This window comes from Aspergillus steynii (assembly GCF_002849105.1).
Source record: "Aspergillus steynii IBT 23096 chromosome Unknown P170scaffold_6, whole genome shotgun sequence".
NCBI lineage: Eukaryota > Fungi > Ascomycota > Eurotiomycetes > Eurotiales > Aspergillaceae > Aspergillus > Aspergillus steynii.
In genome coordinates, this window is record NW_020194403.1 from 730,706 (window position 1) to 750,701 (window position 19,996).

The 19,996-nt window shown below is 47.3% G+C and overlaps 8 protein-coding genes across 8 annotated transcripts; 5 read left to right on the plus strand and 3 right to left on the minus strand.

Annotated features, from left to right (window-relative positions):
- Positions 1 to 350: 350 nt before the first annotated feature.
- P170DRAFT_448422 (aldehyde dehydrogenase family protein) lies at positions 351 to 1,987 on the plus strand (the record flags this gene model as incomplete). Its single annotated transcript, XM_024850963.1, has 4 exons — positions 351 to 398; positions 461 to 530; positions 594 to 1,027; positions 1,091 to 1,987. 4 exons carry the CDS (start codon positions 351 to 353, stop codon positions 1,985 to 1,987), a joined length of 1,449 nt encoding a protein of 482 aa, XP_024701882.1.
- A 1,027-nt stretch (positions 1,988 to 3,014) lies between these two features.
- On the minus strand, positions 3,015 to 3,960 carry P170DRAFT_457157 (GTP cyclohydrolase I; the record flags this gene model as incomplete). Its single annotated transcript, XM_024851692.1, has 3 exons — positions 3,015 to 3,323; positions 3,398 to 3,652; positions 3,910 to 3,960. 3 exons carry the CDS (start codon positions 3,958 to 3,960, stop codon positions 3,015 to 3,017), a joined length of 615 nt encoding a protein of 204 aa, XP_024701883.1.
- A 995-nt stretch (positions 3,961 to 4,955) lies between these two features.
- On the plus strand, positions 4,956 to 6,482 carry P170DRAFT_477462 (putative 2-heptaprenyl-1,4-naphthoquinone methyltransferase; the record flags this gene model as incomplete). The annotated part of the gene is made up of 2 exons (XM_024853466.1): positions 4,956 to 5,766; positions 5,842 to 6,482. The coding sequence occupies 2 exons, from the start codon at positions 4,956 to 4,958 to the stop codon at positions 6,480 to 6,482; spliced, it is 1,452 nt and encodes a 483-aa protein (XP_024701884.1).
- Positions 6,483 to 6,797: 315 nt separating this feature from the next.
- On the minus strand, positions 6,798 to 7,466 carry P170DRAFT_477463 (class I SAM-dependent methyltransferase; the record flags this gene model as incomplete). Its single annotated transcript, XM_024853467.1, has 1 exon — positions 6,798 to 7,466. The coding sequence occupies one exon, from the start codon at positions 7,464 to 7,466 to the stop codon at positions 6,798 to 6,800; it is 669 nt and encodes a 222-aa protein (XP_024701885.1).
- Positions 7,467 to 8,136: 670 nt separating this feature from the next.
- Positions 8,137 to 9,875, plus strand: P170DRAFT_448425 (MFS transporter; the record flags this gene model as incomplete). The annotated part of the gene is made up of 5 exons (XM_024850964.1): positions 8,137 to 8,209; positions 8,328 to 8,573; positions 8,637 to 9,452; positions 9,538 to 9,711; positions 9,781 to 9,875. The coding sequence occupies 5 exons, from the start codon at positions 8,137 to 8,139 to the stop codon at positions 9,873 to 9,875; spliced, it is 1,404 nt and encodes a 467-aa protein (XP_024701886.1).
- Positions 9,876 to 10,135: 260 nt separating this feature from the next.
- On the minus strand, positions 10,136 to 11,477 carry P170DRAFT_466051 (agmatinase; the record flags this gene model as incomplete). Its single annotated transcript, XM_024852380.1, has 4 exons — positions 10,136 to 10,413; positions 10,499 to 11,201; positions 11,249 to 11,334; positions 11,393 to 11,477. The coding sequence occupies 4 exons, from the start codon at positions 11,475 to 11,477 to the stop codon at positions 10,136 to 10,138; spliced, it is 1,152 nt and encodes a 383-aa protein (XP_024701887.1).
- Positions 11,478 to 11,716: 239 nt separating this feature from the next.
- On the plus strand, positions 11,717 to 13,488 carry P170DRAFT_466052 (Zn(II)2Cys6 transcription factor; the record flags this gene model as incomplete). Its single annotated transcript, XM_024852381.1, has 3 exons — positions 11,717 to 11,760; positions 11,811 to 12,570; positions 12,628 to 13,488. The coding sequence occupies 3 exons, from the start codon at positions 11,717 to 11,719 to the stop codon at positions 13,486 to 13,488; spliced, it is 1,665 nt and encodes a 554-aa protein (XP_024701888.1).
- Positions 13,489 to 14,566: 1,078 nt separating this feature from the next.
- On the plus strand, positions 14,567 to 18,026 carry P170DRAFT_457159 (uncharacterized protein; the record flags this gene model as incomplete). Its single annotated transcript, XM_024851693.1, has 7 exons — positions 14,567 to 14,820; positions 14,890 to 15,273; positions 15,327 to 15,410; positions 15,472 to 15,868; positions 16,189 to 16,247; positions 16,307 to 16,515; positions 16,667 to 18,026. 7 exons carry the CDS (start codon positions 14,567 to 14,569, stop codon positions 17,692 to 17,694), a joined length of 2,415 nt encoding a protein of 804 aa, XP_024701889.1. The 3' UTR covers positions 17,695 to 18,026.
- Between the last annotated feature and the right edge of the window lie 1,970 nt (positions 18,027 to 19,996).

Consider the following 19,996-nt stretch of genomic DNA (forward strand, 5'->3'; position numbering starts at 1 on the left):
GCAATAATGTTTATGTTGGTACTTTTGGATGTGGCAATACGAACTACGGTTTCATGCACTGAGGGATTATACCTGGGACCATCTGCCCGTAGTCGGTTGTTTATTTTTATGCCAGGGTTCTGCGTGTAAAAGTGCAATAAGTGATATGACGTCTGGGCTACTGCAAATTGCGAATTTCAGGGACCAGAAACACCCGCCCAAGTAGCGGGTTAAGTCGACATCCCATACCACTGGTTATTGGACACAAGCATCAAGGAGGAAAAAGGTAAGAACTACCTAGCCTTCGACTTACAATAGTCCTAGGGCGACCTTTGACATATCCCAGACACGCATACGAAAGAAACGGCAAAATGTCGGTCGACGGGACCTTCGAGACTCGGTTATATATCAACGGCAATGTAAGATGTTGCTCCATCCGCAAATAGGAATTTGAGCCTTCTCTCATACAATGCGCCTCTAGTTCTGTCCCGGCAATACAGGCAAACAGTTCTCCGTGCGCAGTCCGACTACAGGAGAAATTATTGCACACGGTTAGCATCTGGCCCTGCTTCATTATCTGAATATCACAATCTGATTCTCACATTTTTTGGCAGTTGATGAGGCAGAGGAAATCGACGTTGATAATGCTGTCGCTGCAGCAAAATCGGCCTCCGCAGCCTGGAAGGATCTGAGTCCACGGGAACGTGGAGCCTACCTACGCAGACTCGGTGATCTTATTGAAGCTTCGCAGGACGAACTCGAACGTATCGAGGCTATTGCGACAGGGAAGTGTGTAAGCCAGTTCTTCGAGGCCAGCGTCGCGGCTGATGTCTTTCGATATTTCGCCGAGGCAGGATGGCACGCCCAAGGCACCACGAGTCTTCATACGCCCGACCACATTAATTTCTCACTGAAGCAGCCATTTGGGGTGGTGGCATGTATCACACCCTGGAATCTACCTATTCTCATGTTTGCATACAAAGTGGCACCTGCTCTTGCAGCCGGCAACACAGTTGTGCACAAGAGTAGCGAGAAGGCCCCTCTATCGGTATGTTCTCTTTCCCCGGTTTTCCGATTAATGGTTTCATGATTTTAATAAAAATTTGATCAGGCATTATTTCTAGCCACACTCGCAGACAAAGCAAGATTTCCACCTGGCGTGCTGAATATGATATCAGGATTCGGAACACCGGCCGGCAGTGCTCTCGCCTCGCATATGGAAGTCCGCTGCCTGAGCTTCACTGGATCTTCTGCTACGGGACAGAAAATTCAAATAGCAGCATTAAACTCCAACATGAAGCATCTCCACTTGGAACTCGGTGGAAAGTCACCCGCACTCATATTCCACGATGCAGATCTCCAAGCTGCGGCGGAGCAAACGGCGGCAAGCTTGACGTTTATGACGGGGCAAAGCTGCATAACAAACTCCCGGATCTACGTGGAGGAGTCTGTCGCAGATAAGTTCATCGGTCTGTTTAAGAAGGCGTTCACTTCTTCTCATCTAGGTAATCCCCTCGACCCAGATACCACTCATGGGCCTCAGATTGATACAGTCCAATGTGACCGAGTCCAATCATACATCAAGATTGGATGCAATGATGGCACCCTACTCACTGGTGGAAGGGCTGGACCTGGCTGTTTCGTCGAGCCGACGATGTTTGAAAATGTCCCCGAAGATTCACCCTTGATGCAAGAGGAGGTGTTTGGTCCGGTGGTCGTGATCAACCGCTTCGGGTCTGAATCCGAAGCAATCGACTGTGCCAATCGAAGTGAGTTTGGACTTTACTCGTCGGTTTTCACTGGGAATATGGATCGTGCAATGCGTGTGGCCAGAAATTTGGAGGCTGGAACGGTGGCGATCAATTGTACTAGCCCAACTTTGGCCATGGATATGCCGTTTGGGGGCTGGAAGAGGAGCGGTCTGGGTCGCGAAGGATACATGGATAGCCTGGAGAATTTCCTTGAGAACAAAACTGTTCTCATGCATATTTCTCCTCAGCCCGAATGAATTGGCTGAGGATTAATGTTACTTTCTCGACGGTCATTTGCCTTCGAATAACATTCACTTCCATGAAATGTAGCACTTGGCGGCGTTGATTATTTGTTTGTTATTTCTGTTTCCTTCCCCAATTTTCTATTGGTCATGGTTTAATTTTTCTATGTCGTTATTTTGGCATTTCGACCGGATGAACTTGGCCAAGAAAGCAAATCCTGCCGCACAAACTCCATGTGCTGATTGAAAAGTGAACCACTTGTACGACAGTCTCGATAGGAAATGAATACACGCGTCATCACTTGTCTGAGACATTCTATTGTCATGCTGACAGCAACCTCTGTCATCAACTTGAAAAAGCAGATCAAATGATATCTTGCGATGATCTATTTTTACCACAGTATCCAGGTTGTTCCATTCATGCTCGATAATCCTGTACGAAAGGTTTAAATGCCAGGAACCATGACTCAACGTACATTCCAGCTCGTAAGTGGCTTGAATGCCCGCTCTTTGCCAAGATTTCAGTATTGTCTCCACGGCTGGCACGACATTTCCGCGATTGCAGGTGACGAACCTCTGATCGGTCAATTTGTACAGAGTCAACCCATGCCCCTGACCTGATTCATAGAAGCAACGTGTCATGTCCTGGGGAAATCTATGCAATAGGATGTTTAATCATCAGACTCTAGAGAGCTATCGCGTACGGTAAAAAAGTCTGTTTTTGTCGCTCTCAACCCTACCGACTCTTCGCAATGAAGACACTTGATGTTGTCCTTTCAGTCTGGTCTCTATGTTGTAACTCAAAGGCTTGTTGGAGGCTTTTGCTGTTTCTTTCATCTTTTATCGACCATATAGAAAGACTTCTCCAAGGGGTACCCAAGAGCCTATTCATCCCTTGTTTCAAAACTAGAGAACATTTGTCAAATATATCTTCGTCCTGGTAAAGCTGCATCAAGGGAACACGATATTCTTGACCCCCCTTCTTGACGCGTAGAGTAATTTATATCTGCAGGATCAATCATAGACTAAGATTCAAAATTTATCACTGCCTACCCATATCTAGTAGGACATGAAATCTTTCATCGAGCCTCGCATCGTCTTTGAAGACGCCCATCTTGCACTGCGTCACAGTCATTGCACCCGGCTTCTGCACCCCCCGCATCGCCATGCACATATGTGCGCATTCAACCACCACCGCCACACCTAGCGGTTTCAACACTTCATCAACAGCCTTTGCAACCTGCTGCGTAAGACGCTCCTGGACCTGGAGTCGACGGGCGTATATCTCCGCGATTCGCGCGAGTTTCGATAGACCAATGACACGGCCGCGGGGAATGTACCCAATATGGATCTAAGAGCGTTGGGGGTTATTATCCGGATTCCTGGTAGACAAACAATATAGATCTAAGACGAAGACAGACGCACCTTGCCCAAAAACGGCACGAGATGGTGCTCACATAGACTAGAGATCTCGATGTCCTTGACCAGAACGAGCTCGCTGTGCTCAACGTCGAAGATGGCATCATTGATGACGTCCGCTGGGCTGAAGTCGTACCCTTGAGTGAAGAATTTCAAGGCCTTGGCATAGCGCTGGGGCGTCTTGAGAAGGCCGTCCCTAGTAGGATCCTCGCCCAGGCATTCCAGGATAGTTCGTACCGCGGTGACTATCCTGGTGTCAACCTCAACACTCGGTGGGCTGCTAGGCGTGGAGGGCACTTTGTAGAAGAAAGACCGATATTAGTTAAAATACTTCTGAACTGTGCTAGAACATTCCTTGGAGTTCATCCTCTCGTACCTGATTCTATGATGGAATTTGGAAGAGAACTCGCGGTCCCAGCATCCCGCTGGCCATTGGCACCATTGGCGAGTTTCGGCTCTAGCGAAGTGATGCCGTTTGACTCAACAGGTGAAGCAGCATTCAGCTTTAGGTGTTCCACCGGAGTAGTGGCTTTCTCAAGGCCCACGAAGCCAACCACTGACGAAGCCATTGTTAGGTTTGTGATGTCAATGCGACGTTGCGGAATTCGAAAAAGCTCAACAAAGTACAACTGAGATGCAAAAACCCATGAAAAGCACATGCGAGAAGCCTTGGCCTTATAAAGTTACAGGATGCAATACAATGTAGTCTTCTACAGCTGAAGCGAGCCTTGGAATTGACCGATGTGCATTCGCCGTCGCATTCTATCTCGATCTATCCTATTCATGGCTTCCCGGTTGAGAGTTCACAATCCATGATGCTGTTCCTCTGGCAAGGGGCGATATCGTCACTAACTAGTCCCTACAGAGTGATGTCTAGTCGAATGCAGAGACGTCGGTCAGAACTAGTAGTCAAGTCGAGAAACCAAGGACTGCGTAAGCTTCCTGTATACTCCAGTCAGCATGGAGTTGTTCCGTCTGGTTTCATTCAGAAACAAACCAAGATTCGTCATGTATACGATAGCTACAGTCATTTTGATGTCATATGCACGTATATGGAATGTTGCACAGGCCTCGAGTATCACAGTCAGCGGTTCATGAGATTAAACTATGTTACATTCGTGCAGCCCGAGCTGATCACGGCAGGGTGATACTGCGGGGAGAACTGTTTGGGGCAGCCAGTAGCAGTCGACCACGACAAAACTTTGAACTAAAGCTGAATGTATCATGCATATGCAACACAATGAGCATGAAATGCGTATACTCGACTCTTTGTCGTCCGTCGGGCTAGGTTGTGTGCTATCCGGATTGCCGTCGTGGGGGCAGCTGAAGCAGCAAGGCCACACCATAGGAAATATTGTAGAGGCCCCTCTGTATAGTTTAGTAAACCACAGGGTCGATTGGGCTCGATATAATACCCTCGCATGGCTGTCGTTGGCCTTCACGTGGCTCACTAGTATCGTCGACTTTCCCGAAGAGTCATTTTGACTATATTGTTGATTCCGTCGATACACAATCCATACTCCTTTCGTTGTTAGCTTGCTTTCCGTCACCAGAAGCCCTCAAAATGGGTTCCAATATTGAAACCCTATTCGATCCAGCTGGAATCTTGAACAATGAACGCACAAGCCAGCTTGTTAGGGCACTTGTTGAGGGAGTTCCTCCGGAGTCAAAGGTTCTCTCCGTAGGATGTACGACATCCCTACCTATTCTCTCTCTGCTTTCCTCCGCCAGTCACCATATCTACGGCATTGACGGGTCTCAAAAGACCCTCGACTTTGCCCAAACCCAAGTTTCTGGACAATTTGAGCAAGCTCCCGCGGTGGAATACTTGCCGCAGAGCTCATTCGATGTTATTTTGGGAATTTTCTCCTTACATGAGATGAACCGGGCACAAGTCCGTTCGCTCGTCTTTAAGATGGGCGATTGGCTAAAGCCTGGTGGTTTCATTCTCCTGGCTACATCGCCAATCGATTACCTCGATACTGAATCACGTCATAACATTGTCGACGATTGCATTCGCGATTATCCACTGAATCTGTTCGGAAATTCAGTTCATTCTACACTGTTCTCCAGAAACGAATGGATTTCCATGTTCGAGAAAGCGGGCGTTTCCCTGGACAATGAAGCATATCTCACCGTTTCAGCCACAGCCGATCGTCCATCTCAACACCACTCCTTTATGAGTTTCCGCAAGTCTGTCAAGCATTCAATCCTAGGGCCCTACCCTCTTCCCGAGGAGTATCGGGGCCCCATTCCTCTTAGCGAAGCAGCTTGGAAGCCGTTCGTGGACCGGCTAGTTCGTGATGAATTCGACTTCGTTCTGCAGGTTCTGGAAAGCAACCAACAGGTGCTAGACGTTGGTAGTGGATATGGAAGTCAGTCATCGGTTTCCCTTTTCTCTACCACTTGATTTTGAGGTTCTAACGGTCTAATTTTATTAATAACAATAGAACTCCCGATCGAAGTTGCTGCCAGAACTGGAAAGGCCTACTCCATCGAGCCCAACGCCGATCGCAATAGCATCCAGACAGCAAATGCTCGCGACCGCGGCGTCGAAATCGCACAAGGATCTGCCGAGAACATACCGTACCCAGACGCTCACTTTGACGCCGTCGTCGCGATGTGGGTAATGCACTACGTGCAGGACCTGGAGAAATCACTGCGCGAAATAGTACGAGTGACGGATCGGTCCGCGCCTAACTCTCGCATTGTGATCGTCCAAGGGGCGCCGGACAATGAGATTATTGACCTGATGAACACCGTCTGTGCGCCCCTTAGTGCGTCCAACCCGCTTCCAAATCACCAGGGCTATCTACTGCACAAGGCAGCTGAGGTATTTGCTGCCTGTGAGTTCGGAAATATCACGTTCCATCGAGTTGATGCGTACTGTGAGTTCACGGAGCAGGATCTCTCGGATCGTTGCGAGCAGGCTGCAGGTGTGATTGCGGGACTATGGTGCCTGGATGATAGCAATTTTAATGGGATGAAGCAGGCGTTGATTCCTCGACTTCGTTTCCATTTCTTGGATCGTCCGCATGCCATTGGTGATCAGGTGGCGGTTCTGGTGGCGAGGCCGAGTGAAGATGTTTAATTGTACAGACATTGGTATCTAGTATAGGCTCTTCTCATTGAGCATGTTTGAAAAAATAGCAAAATCAGACTTGTGCATTGGTAACTATACTGGATTCCCCTTTTTCGTCTGGACCTTCTATATTTCTATCTCGAATGAATGGCATTTGAACCACACCACACACACGCACACATACAAAAGAAAAAGAAAGTCTCAGTGGCTTTGGTATAATACCGATCACATTATCTCAGTAAGCTACCCGGAATATATGCAGAATACGAAGCATCGCAAGATTCTCATTCGGTGGCTCTGAACAGCACAACTCATCATGGCTTCTCAACACCCTCGCCGAACAACGTAGTACAAATGATCAGGATCCTTCTTATGTGCATCCAAACTCGGCGGGGAGAAATTGTAAGAGAACTGATCCTCCACTTCGAACCCTGTCTGGGTGAACAAATCCTCCCACCCCCGCTTCGTCGCCGCCGAGCCACAGAAATTATGTCCCATAAAATACATCGGTTTCTGATCAACCCACTCGCCAGACTCATCATAGATACCCGGGTCCTGGAATAGACATTCGCTGGGAATCGTAGCCAAAACAAGCCGACCACCTGGTTTCAGCCAGTCGTAAAACCTAGATACCATGTATTGGACCTGGGCGCGCGAGATGTTAAATAGCGAGAAGATAGCAAAGATGGCGTCGAGCTTCATCTTCGGCTCGTAATTGGTCATATCTGTCTTGATGAACTGTGCTTTCACCTGGCGCGTGGCGATGTCGATCATGTTCTGAGAGATGTCGATTCCGGTGACATCGTGGCCAGCTTCAGCTAGACGATACGAGACTGGCTTTCCGGTCCCGCATCCTACGTCTAGAACTTGGGAGTGTGGCGAAAGTAAGCCCAAGGCTTGGTCGATGACTCGATGCAGACTGGGGTCTTCAGCAAAATTTGCCTCGTAATTCTTCGCGATATCATCGAACATAAGCTCCGCTTCAACGTCCATTTTGTTCTTGCTTGTTTTGCACAGAGAATAGGAGGATGAGCCTTCAGTGATAAACTGGTTTGAGGAATCAGATTTGGAACTGATATCTTGGTTGTGTATAACGAAGAATCGCTAATTATACCGGCTGCACTCCTCGCTCGGGATCTTTATATCAACCGGCTGATCCCTCGTGTTTCCAAGTGAAAGCCTGCCTCGCGGATAGAACAGAAAGTCTCGGTGTTACCACATTATCCCTGTCCAAAGACGTCTGATGATCGTCATTTGATAGTGATCTATTATTGAAACAGCCTTGTTCAACGTGGAACTCGCCAAGTCTGTCGTTACACAGATTCTGCATGTGCAGTAAGTCAATTTCTCATGAACTCGGTCCCAAATACAACTTATTTAGTTCATTCCACGTCATCATTGGGTGTCTTTTAAACTCTTTTGCGTGAATGGGAATCAGCCTGCAATACTGTATACGCGTCGGTCTTTTGCACATATGGTCCACGTAATTGCCTCAAACCTAAGAAAGGGTATTCCTTGTACGTAAGTTCCCGTCCAGAAGTTGGAGGCCGTGTGATCCTCGTGATTCTCCGAACGCACGTTGTTCTTTTCCTCATCTACAGCCTCGCTCCACATCAGACACTGGGACAAGACTGTCTCCATGCCTTCCCATAACGCTCCCCCGATGCCCTGGGGATATAGCTGGAGGTCATCAACAGGATTTATCGTTTCCTGTATTAGCATTGCGCTTTTTGCTGGTATTAATGGCTTTCTTTCCGTATTGTTCAATAATCCACAGACAGATCCTGAAGACCCCAACCCTTTGTCCCTTAAATGTATCACAAATGTCATACAGACTCTGACTATCAGTTCTAGAAGCCTTTCTGTACTCCTTCGTCGTGCCCATCCTACCCTATATCCTCGAGGACCGGAATCATGTCAGCCCTTCTGCCGTCCAGCGCCTAACGTACCAGGTCCTTACTTTATATGGCGCGGTGGCAGTAGTAGCCGGCATTTTAATCGGGCATGTTGGTGACCGTATAAAATCTCGGCGTGTACCTCTGATCCTCGGATTGGGACTTGCGTTTGCTGGGACACTTTTGCTAGCAATATCAACCAGATGTAAGAGGCACAATTATCTAATGGAAGAGTGCGCCGCAATCTGTACTAATGGGCTTCTTCAAGTGTATGGAGTCTTCATCGGCCGGACGCTTCAAGCTATAGGCGGCGTAACAGCTTGGATTATCGGCTATGCCACCCTCAGAGACTCGATTCAGTCTGAGAACATGGGAAAGACGTTTGGCCTGGTGAATGCTCTTGTTAGCGCCGGCGCTCTCTCGGGCCCGGCTATTGCTGGGTTGCTCCTTCAGGTGGCTGGGTATTGGATCACTTGGTCGGTTGTGTTGGCGGTGCTAATTATAGACATAATTATGAGAGTTATCATGATTGAGAAGCCGAAGATGTCGAAAGTTCGCTTCGACGGCGATGGCGATATCCAGCACCGAGCGTCCGACAACAACCAGGGCCCAGAGTATACTAGTGAACAGAGCCCGCTTCTCCGCAGGAATACAGATATCTCGGCTGCCTCCTTCTACCGGATCATACTGGGTCAACCTAGAGTCATTGTTGGACTGTTATCCTACATGTTGCACTCGTCTCTAATCGCGAGTTACAATACTACACTTCCAATCCACGTGAAGCAGGCTTTTGGATGGGGCAGTCTCCCCGCCGGTCTCTGCTTCTTGGCTCTTCAGGCGCCCGCTATCATATTCAGTCCGTTGTTTGGCTGGCTGCGAGATAAGATAGGAACCAGAACACCAACGGCACTCGGATTTATTCTTCTGGCCCCTTTGCTATGGCTACTAGGTGCGGCTCATAAATGGGACTATTACCGATGGATTGGGTCTGAGAAAAATGCCAAGACGATATACATTGTCGCAATCGTTTGTATTGGCTGTTTTCAGAATCTTCTCACAAGTGTCGGCACAATCGAGATTACTTGTATGAGAGCCACAAATTCCTATCTATCCTCGCTTTGGGATTTTGCGCTCGTGAATTGGATAGTTAACTAGCCATTTCACCACAGGTACGGTCGACGAATTACAGGAGAAGCATCCCGGCATTTTCGGTCCTCATGGCGGATACTCGCGCAGCTACTCGCTTTCCAATATCAGTTTTACGATGGGATTTCTTGTCGGGCCCCTTCTCTCCGGTGCGTTGACGGACTCTTTGGGCTATTCATATATGAACTTGGTGCTAGGTATACGCTACACTCCGTCACCTAAAGACAGCAAGCGCTGTTTGGAGTCTTTAAGCTGACATCACCTAGCATGCATTTGTGTTGCCATGTCATTGCTGGCTTTTACCTTCTTGAAAGGAAAATCATCTATCCAGTCGAGACGTTCAGACAATGCCAGTGACTAGGCAATCTGGTCGAGACGTTCAGACAATGCCAGTGACTAGGCAATCTGCGCGAACCTGTCGTCAGCCAACGTCGACTGTTAGTTTTGCTAGATTGGAATGGTTCGTGTTCAAATGAATTTATTTCAGAGCCTTTTCAGTGATTGACATGCAGGTGCAGGCATATCCAACCTCGTTTGGCAACCTGCTTGCATTCAACATATAAAATAGGATGTTCAGAGCCCCCAATCCAGAATACCATTCCCATCACAAATACCACCATCTCACAGCTCATCCTTGAGTACTTCTTCACTGTTCTCCGTAGAAGTCACCCCCGTATATTCCTTCTTTTTCACCATCGCCGCTAGGATATCCACGATCAAATCCGCCGCAGCGACCGAGGTTGTCTCCGCTACCGAATCGTACGGCGGACTCACCTCGACAACATCAGCTCCGACAATATTAAGATCCTCCAATCCCTTAATGTACCGCTTCAGCTCGCGCGTAGTCCAGCCTCCTGACTCAGGAGTTCCTGTGGCGGGAGCGATGCTTGGATCGAGAACTACATAAATGTTAGCCTCCTCACATTCAATGCCACCCTCCCTATTTTGCCCATAACGAGTTCACCCCAGGAAAAGGAAACTCACCGTCAATATCAATACTCAAATACACCGGCCTATCCTTCCCAACCACCTCCACCGTCCTCTCCACCACCCCCGCCACTCCAACCTCATCAATCTCATGCGCCTCGATCCGATGAAATCCCACATCCTCACTATCAATCGCATAATCCATCTCGCCGAACAACTTCGTCCTGAGCCCCCCATGCACACTCGTCCCTTTACTAATACACCCTTCGCGACTCGCATGCCAGAAAAACGTCCCATGCGTCACCCCCGACTGCTCCGACACAATGCCCGTGTACCCCGCGTATGGATCCCACGTGTCCAGATGACTATCTAGATGAATGACGCTAATCGGGCCATAGACAGTCTTCAGCGAGCGGAGGATCGGTAACACGATGGAATGGTCGCCGCCGAGGCTGATGATGCGGGGATGGGGCCAGCCATTGCCCGACGTGGTGTTTGTAGGGTGATACAGGACCTGGCGGTATCCCTGCTCCATTTGCTTGAAGGCGTGCGCGGCGTCGAACGGCGTGATCGGGACGTCGCCGCAGTCGATGATGTTGAGGCCGCTGGAGTAGGGGTCCACGCCGTAGATGGTGTTGTAACTGCGGCCTTTCTTTTCGCGAGATGACCCCGCCCGGATACCGCGTGGTCCGAAGCGTGCGCCGGGGCGGTACGAGGTGCTGGTGTCGTAGGGGAAGCCGAGGATGGCGATGTCGAGGGGCTGGAGATGTTAGGCTGATGAAGAGGTTTGAGTGTGGGGAGGCGTACTGTGGTGTGGGAGGATGCGAGACATCGTTGCCATTCGAGATGGGCGAATGTCACGGGCTGGGAGAAGGGGAGGTCCTTGTCGAGGTCTGTGGTCTTGCTGGTTAGTGGTGTTTTGACATAGGGAGTTCAGATGTATATCCGCACCTTCGATGGGGTGTGCATAGTCGGGCCCGACATTGAGCGCGGAAGCAGCAGAGAGAGACAAAAGCACGGGTGAGAAGACTTTCATTGTGAGCAGTTATAGTAGGACTTGTTATTGAGAAAGCACTCGGAATGGGCTGAAAGGTGCCCTTTAAATACTAAGCACACGATCACACCGCAACAAAACCCGTGATAAGCTCGCTGACAGCTGCCCGAGTCTCGGTCTCTTATCGCCACGATCCTTCGACCCCAGAAATACTCATCCGCTCGCTACTTCTCCAACTACTGCATTTCCCCTCATTCTCGCTGACAATTTCCACGCTAGAAATGTCCCCAAGGGCGAAAATTGTTAAAACAAAGACTTTTGGCGGGTATATACCCCTCAAAATTCATTAGAAATTCCGTCGACTAATGATAATAGATGCTGGACATGTCGTCGCCGGAAAGTCAAATGCGACAATCTCCGACCCCGCTGTCGTCGCTGTGGAGATACTTGCGAGGGTTACGATGTCGATTTGTATTGGCTGGACGATGCTAATGAGCGACCATGCTCTGTGAAGCGACAGGCTATGGCGGTTTATGACCCTAACCTGCCTGTCGCGTGTGATCCAGTCGCTATTGATAGGATGTTGGATCAACTGGATGACCTGACTCAGGCAGGGAGAAAGGCAATTGTGGGTCCCTTTACAGCTTTTGAAGTGGAAAATACATCATTACCAGGGCCCACAGATGCGGAGCCTGAGCTTGAGTCTATGGAGATGACCGAAAGCTCACTGGAGATTGTCCGAGCCAATCTGTCCACACCGTCGATGTACGTCGACTCGACGGCCGCCGAGCTAATGGACAATTACATTCGGGTTGTCGCAAACGTCTTGCAACCTGCAAATCACCCCCAGAATCCGTACAGCACGATCTATGTCCCGCGGGCTGTGGAATCCGGAGCGCTCGTCGTCGGCGGAGGGAAAGGGTCACGGGGCAGCAAAGCCCTATTTCACGCCCTGCTGGCGGTTTCTGCTTTTCATCTTCGTCGACACCATCCCGACAAGCATAAATACGAGAGATTGGCCCAGGTAAATCGAGGGCAGGCAGTTACCAGTCTACAGAAGGCTCTTACGTCGGGAGAAGGTGTTGGGGATTGCGATACAGTGTTATCAGCCATGCTCTCCCTGGTTTCCATTGATGTAGGTCCCCTTTCCTACCTATTTTCGAGAGCTGAAGCAAAAGACTAACCTAAAAAGCTCATGCAAGGTGACATGACAGAGTTCTGGATTCATCTGAGCGGATGCGACCGTCTACTTCAGTCTCTCAACCCCGGCGCATCTCCGAGGGACGGCCAATTGAGGACCATCTGTGCATTCATGAACACTTTATCGCGCTCGACGAATCCGTATCCCACGCCAAAGCCATACACAATGGGGCAAATACTATCAATCAAGGACTTAATCCAACACTCCCCCTTCCACCAAGACAACGACTGCCTCGAATTCATCTACGGCACGACCGCAACACTAGCCAGCTACCTTCACACAGCCATCACCTTGGCCGAAAACCTCTCCTTTCACCCCCAACCGTCCCCTCCAGCCCCCCTTACCCAAGCCCGCGAGACACTAAAGCAAGCCATTCACACCTGGACTATCACACAGGAGCCCCTATCCTCGACTCCGCGCGCTGACCACGAAACCCGGTCCTTAATAACCTGCCATATTCTCGCCTTCCACGCTGCGGTCGTAATTTATTACCACGTTGCTCTGGACCAATGTGACGATAACGACACCTTGCGCTATTACAAGCGGGCCTGTGTATCCAACCTCATAGCCGCTGAGGCGTTGAAGTCCTCTTCGAGCGCACAAAGAGGCTGGAGCGCCATGGCGCCGATCGTATGGCCGGGGTTCATCGCCGCGTGCGAAGCAGACCCCGACGAGCGGCCCTTGTGGCGAGCATGGTGGACGGGGGTTCAGCGGTACTGTATCGGTAGTATTCAGACATTGTGGGGAGTCGTACAGGAGGTCTGGTGGTGTCGAGACGCAGGGATGCATGAAGTACCAGGCTGGAAGGGCGTCCTGCGCCGTAGGGGCAAGCGTGTGATGAGCGGGGGCTAGGAGTGCCACGCGGGGGCCTAGACCGGTGCCACACGAACACATCAGAATATAGGCTTGGGGTGGGATATACGTAAATCCAGGGTCTCTCTATAATATAATATAATACACCATAGCTTACGCATACCAACGGGGATATGATTGACATACCTCGTCGGAGTCTCCGACAGCGATAAGGAGCGCAATTCGCGGCAGGAGTCAGCGACCCTCTTATCCTTATCAATTCTGCTGGGTGGATAAGAATGCCGGTCTGCTCGCTCTTGATCCTTGATCTGGTTTCATACCTCCTCCCGCGAGCAAACATTTCGGTTCATTATGTCCGCGTCACATGTGCTCGAGAAAGCACCCCCGGAGACTAAAGGCGCCGAGTCTTACAACGAGTCCTTGCAGGAAAAAGGCGACACTCGTGTTCTAGACAATAGGTCCCAAAGTCTGCATCGCAAACTTGGAGTAAAAGAGGTGCAGCTTTTTGCGCTTTCGGCGGCCATTGGAACTTGTATGTTTCTTTCATTTTTTTTTTAGTTGGTCGCTGCCTGGAGAGTTGCTAAGAGATAGCTATCTTTGTCACGATCGGAAATGCCCTGCCCAAGGCCGGTCCGGCAGGGCTGTTCATTGGGTTTCTCATCTGGGGGATATGTATTCTTTGTGTCAATGAATGCTATGGTTTGTGCTCTTTTCGTGGTTCAGTATATGAGGAATCCTTTGCTAATGGAGTAGCTGAGATGGTGTGTTATATGCCTGTCACGAGTGCGACGATCACGTTCGCCTCGAAATGGGTAGACTCGGCGCTTGGATTTGCAATGGGGTGGAATTACTTTCTGAACATGTAAGATCCTCTCTTTAATATTCTGAAGTTAAAGCTCATGGTGACTAGGGCCCTTTTGGTGCCATTCGAAATTGTCGCATTGAGCTTAATGATTGGATATTGGACAGATGTTGTAAGTCATTCCCCAAACCACGCAGTGATTTGCTCTCACGACGATATTTCAGGTTCCTGCCGCAGCAGTTGTGGTCATAATGATGGTTATTTACCTGTAGGCTTCTATCCCCTACGTCAAACGCATTACTGATCCAGAAAAGAATGTTGAACGTCATCTCCGTTCGCTGGTTCGGCATGGCCGAGTTCTACATCGGTATCTTCAAGGTCCTCCTAGCATTAGCTCTCACGGCATACACATTCGTGACCATGGTCGGCGGAAACCCCCAGCACGACACCTACGGCTTCCGATACTGGAACAATCCCGGTGCTTTTGCCGAGTATCTTGTCTCAGGTCCTAGTGGAAGGTTCTGCGGTGTGGTGGCAGCCATTGTACAGGCAGGCTTTACATTCTGCGGGTAAACACCCTAATATCTTCTTACCAAAACCCTTTTTGCATCCCCAGCAAACTAAAGTGTCAAATTTAGACCCGAATACCTCAGCATGGTCGCCGCCGAAACCGAAAGCCCACGCAAGACCCTTCGACGAGCATACAAGACCTTCATTGTCCGAGTCGTCTTATTTTTCGTCGGCGGTGCCCTCTGCATTTCGATCGTGATTCCCTACGACGATTCCACGCTCGCTCGCCTGCAAAGCGAAGGTGTTTCGACGGGCGCTGCCTCGCCGTATGTGATTTCAATGAAAAGACTGGGCATCGCGGGACTCGGTAGCGTGGTCAATGCGGGCATTATGATATCCCTGGTCAGTGCTGGTAATGCGTTGCTTTTCTCGGCGACGAGAACTCTGCATGGGATGGCTGTTGATGGGAAGGCACCGAGGGTGTTTTCGAGGTGTACGAAGAACGGAATTCCGTATGTTTGATCAACAATTCTTCAGTCTACGGGTGAGATGCTGACGTGGATAGGATCTGGGCTCTCTTTGCCTCATTGTCACTCTGTTTGCTTGCATTGATGCAGGTATCTGAGACTTCGAATCAGGTTATGAGCTAGTAAGTTCCTTTTCCACCGAATTGACATGAAAGGCAGCGCTAATTAGATGTCGAAAATCAGTTTGGTCATTCTCATAACAGCGAATCAGCTGCTAAACCACTTCTCCGTCAGCTTAACATACATCCACTTTTCGCGCGCCCTGCGAGCTCAAGGCATTGACCGAGACACGCTTCCTTACAAAGGGAGGTTTCAGCCGTACACGTCGTACATTGCCATCTCCGCCACCTCCATTCTTACTTTGCTCCTGGGATTCGACCTTTTCGTTGATGTGCCCAATAATTGGAGTTTGAAGTATTTCTTCTTGGACTACGCGATGTTGCTATTCTACATCGTTATGTTTGTGGGCTGGAAATTGGTCAAAAAGACCAAGTTCATCCACCCGAAAGACGTGGATTTGAATCTGGGAGAGAGCAGGAATGAGATCGATGCATATGAGATGATGATGGAGGATAAGCCGGTAGGAAAGGCGGAGAAAGTGCTGTTGAAGGTTTTACCGATGTAAATCAAATGCTTAAAGTGTAATTGGTTGATCGCTAGACACGTCATAGAACTGATGATGGGATGAGATGCAAGGGATACCAAGCTTGAATTCCTCTAGATTCTCTTCCAATCCTGATCATGAGCTTTAAACTCTGCTATCTCCAAGCGAGACGGATTGTTATCTCTGCTCGCTGACGGTTTCCCCGAAATCCACCTCTTATCGCTATCCGATGCTCCAGGATTCCCCGCATTGGCGATCCCACTGTCATTATATAATGAACCTTACTTTGCCTTGAGATATCTCTTTCAACGATCTATTCCCTAACGAAAGAAAAATGGTTATCACTGCAATGCCGGTTCTATCGCCCCCTGTTATCTTTCTTATCTCAATCTCACTGGCATTGGCTGTCCTTAGAATCATCAGGACCGCCTTCTTCTCGCCATTAGCCAAAATCCCCGGGCCCAAATCCTTCGCTCTGACCAAGTATCGACTAGCATGGGAAGACTACCGGAGCACCAGGACACAATGCATCGACCTCTTACACAAACAGTACGGCCCTGTAGTCCGTGTTGGCCCAAATGAAATATCATTCAACAGTCTGTCCGCGCTGCGGACTATCTATGGTGCAGGCAGCTCATTTCAGCGAGGAAGCTTCTACAGAATGTTCGATGTGTATGGGAGAAAGAATCTATTTAGTTTTATTTCAGGCGTGGAACATCGAGGTACTCAACTTCTCTGAACGAGCCATATAAATGCCTATTGACCAGAACCCAGAACGCAAGAAGCTCCTCCACCACGCCTACTCGAAATCATCCATCCTATCACCTCAGACGGCTACTATGATCGAGGATAAAACCCGCAAATTCCTATCCCTAGTTTCCTCGTCGTGTGCCTCTCCATCAGAGCTCGAGATCTTCACAGCCCTCCACTACTTCTCCATGGACTCAATAACCGCCTTCCTCTACGGCCCAAAAGGCTCAACAACCTCGCTCTCTTCACCCACCGACAGAGCCCTCCTCTCTGACATCCTCCACCCCAGTCGTCGAACCCTCACCTGGTTCGCAGTGCACTTCCCCCGTCTAACAAACTGGCTGTATACCCAGATCGGCCTCACCGAGTCCCTCATAACCAAACTCGGCCTTCTCCCCATGTCCAAACCAACAACTTACACCGGTATCCGCGCGCACGCCTTAACCGCCGCAAGCACCATCCACAGCACAGGTGTCCCAAACCCCACCGAATCCATCGCCACACGCCTCTTCGACGCCATCAAATCCAAGGCCAAAACCAGGGCACAAAAGCCCATGGACCTCCTCGACGTGGCCAGCGAATGCGCAGACCACTTCCTCGCCGGCATCGACACGACCAGCGACACGATTATGTATGCGATCTTCGCGCTCTCGTTGCCGCATAATAGGCGTTTCCAAGACGCGCTTCGGCGAGAAATCCTATCTCTTCCCATCGACATCACGAAAGATGATATCATCCCCCCAATGGCAGCTGATAAACTGCCCTACCTCGACGCCGTCCTTAAAGAAACCCTAAGACTCTACGCGCCCATCCCGAGCTCCGAGCCGCGGTTCTCAGACTCCAACGAGGTCATCGATGGGTTCGAGATCCCCGCTGGTACGGTGGTCGGGATGGCGGCGTATAGTCTTCATCGGAACGGGGATGTTTTTGAGGATCCGGAGGCGTTTAATCCAGAGAGGTGGTTGCAGGGAGATGGTGAGAGGGTGGCGGAGATGAAGAGGTGGTTTTGGGCGTTCTCCAGTGGTGCGAGGATGTGTATTGGGGTTCAGTGAGTTTTACCCTTTCGTTTGGTTTTTGGCGGGGTGGTGGAAGGGGCAGAGTAAGGGATATGTACTGACTGATTGGTTGTAGTCTGGCGATGGCCGAGATGACGACTCTCCTGGCGAGTGTTTATCGGAAGTATATGACGGAGATTGCGCCGGGGTTTGTGGGCGTGTCGCCGGGTATAACGAATCGGTTCGAGGTGTTTTATGATGAGGCGTTTGAGAAGGTGGAGGAGCATACGTGCTGGGTGAAGTTTGTTGAGGATTAGGGGGACTGGTAAGGTGGGTAAGGCCAGGCGCTGGGCGAGATCTAGGGTAGAAATATGACTGGACGTTACAAGCGAAGGGTAGTAATTCTTACAGCGATGAGTGGATATCTTAAACAGTCTATGTTGGAACCTCCCACTACATTAGCGGTAGGTTCCGGGAGTTGCATGGCTCATTCCGCGATGCAGGTCATGTGACTATAGCTATATAAGCTATAGTCTATCTCATGTAAGTAGAGAGATTATCTAATTCTATTATTATTTTCTTTAGAGTTTATTTCTAATAGGTTTTAAGCCCTCTGCTTTTTTAGAGCTGTTTAATTATTTTTATTCTTTTTAATCTCTTATTATTTTAGTAACCCCTAGCTGTATATTACCTTGTTTTTTTTTAGGTGTCTCAAGATAAGTTCTTTATCTGACTAGATTACTATTTTTGCGGTGGTCCCTCCTAAAGATTAAATCTATTATAAACCGCAGGATATATTCAAACTTAACCTTTTAAACCCTTTTATAATTAAGGGATTAGAGCAAAAACTCAAGGGTTATAAAAATTATAATATATAATATAATAAAGTATAAATTATTTTAAAACTACTCTATTACTTCCAGCTGCTTAATAGCTCGATTCCTTACCCCTTAATTAATAATATAGAGGACTTTAAAATCTGGCTTAAGTACTTAAAATAAACAGTTTATTAGATTAAGCAGTAATTATTAGATAATATACTTAATTAGATTAAGATATTATCTGGCGCCTCTGAATACGCTAATAAATTATAAAATAAATTATATTATTTTTATATTAGCTCCGGTAATAGAAGGTCTGAATCACTTTTTCTTAATATTATTTATTACAATAAAAATAAGTTTAATTTACTTACTATTTATATTAAGGGTTTTCAGTAAGCAATTAAAGTTTATTTAACTATTTATTATCTAATTACCTTCTAAATAGCGACCCTTATATTACTTAATAATATTTAAAATAAATTACCTGTTTTTTATGACCTGACCTATTATTTACTAAAGGATAATATAGCTATTATAATAAAATAATCTTATTTTAAGAAAATCATAGATAAGGCAGTCCTTTCAGCAAACCAGATACTTAACTTCTTATTTATAGTACCCGCGGTAAAGAGTAAAAAAAGAAAAAATCCCTTTATAAATATTCCTCCTATTAAAAATATATTTTTTTTATTTAACTATCCTCCCAGAAAGCCAAAAAATAATATATATAATTATATTTTTACTAAGAAATAGCAGAATCTTCCTGAAAATAGGAAAATAATTAATAAAATATATATTTACTATAAGATATATAGCTATAAAATAACAAATTATTTTTATTTTATATCTTATATTCACCCTAATAAATAATTACTTGTAGAAGATATATAGGTATCTAAATAAAAAAATAAAATTTATTTAAAAAAAGTCTTAAAATCTAATAATCTACAAATAATTATTTTTTAATAAACTAAGGATATATTTAATTTTTCCGGGCAGGTAGTCTTATTTATCCTAGTTAGTAAAAAAGATTAGATTATTAATAATGACTCCGCGAATTATATAACTCCTGATCTATCCAGCTTTATAACTTACACAAAGTATAGTTTAAACAATTCTTCTTATAGATTTTAAATATCTAAAAAATAAGATATAATAGCTAAAAAATATAGCTTAGTAGCTATCCGACTTAATTAGCATAATAAGACCTATATTATATATAAAATTCCTGTGTTTTATATCCCTAGCCTTGATTTTGGTCTTTTTATAATAAAATATATAAAAAAATTAATAAAAATATAATAGAATTAGTAAAATCAGACACTTTATTATTAGAATATGGATAAAGTCTTTAGATTTTTTTATATAAAAAAAGGACTCCTTTTTTTTTTATAATTAACCTTCCGTATCGCCAGATCCTTAGTTATTCGGATATAATAATAAATATAATAACACTTTACCACTGCCTGGGTTATACTAGAGATTTAAAGTTTAAATTAACTATTATATTAGATCTAGAGACTACTGTTAAAGGA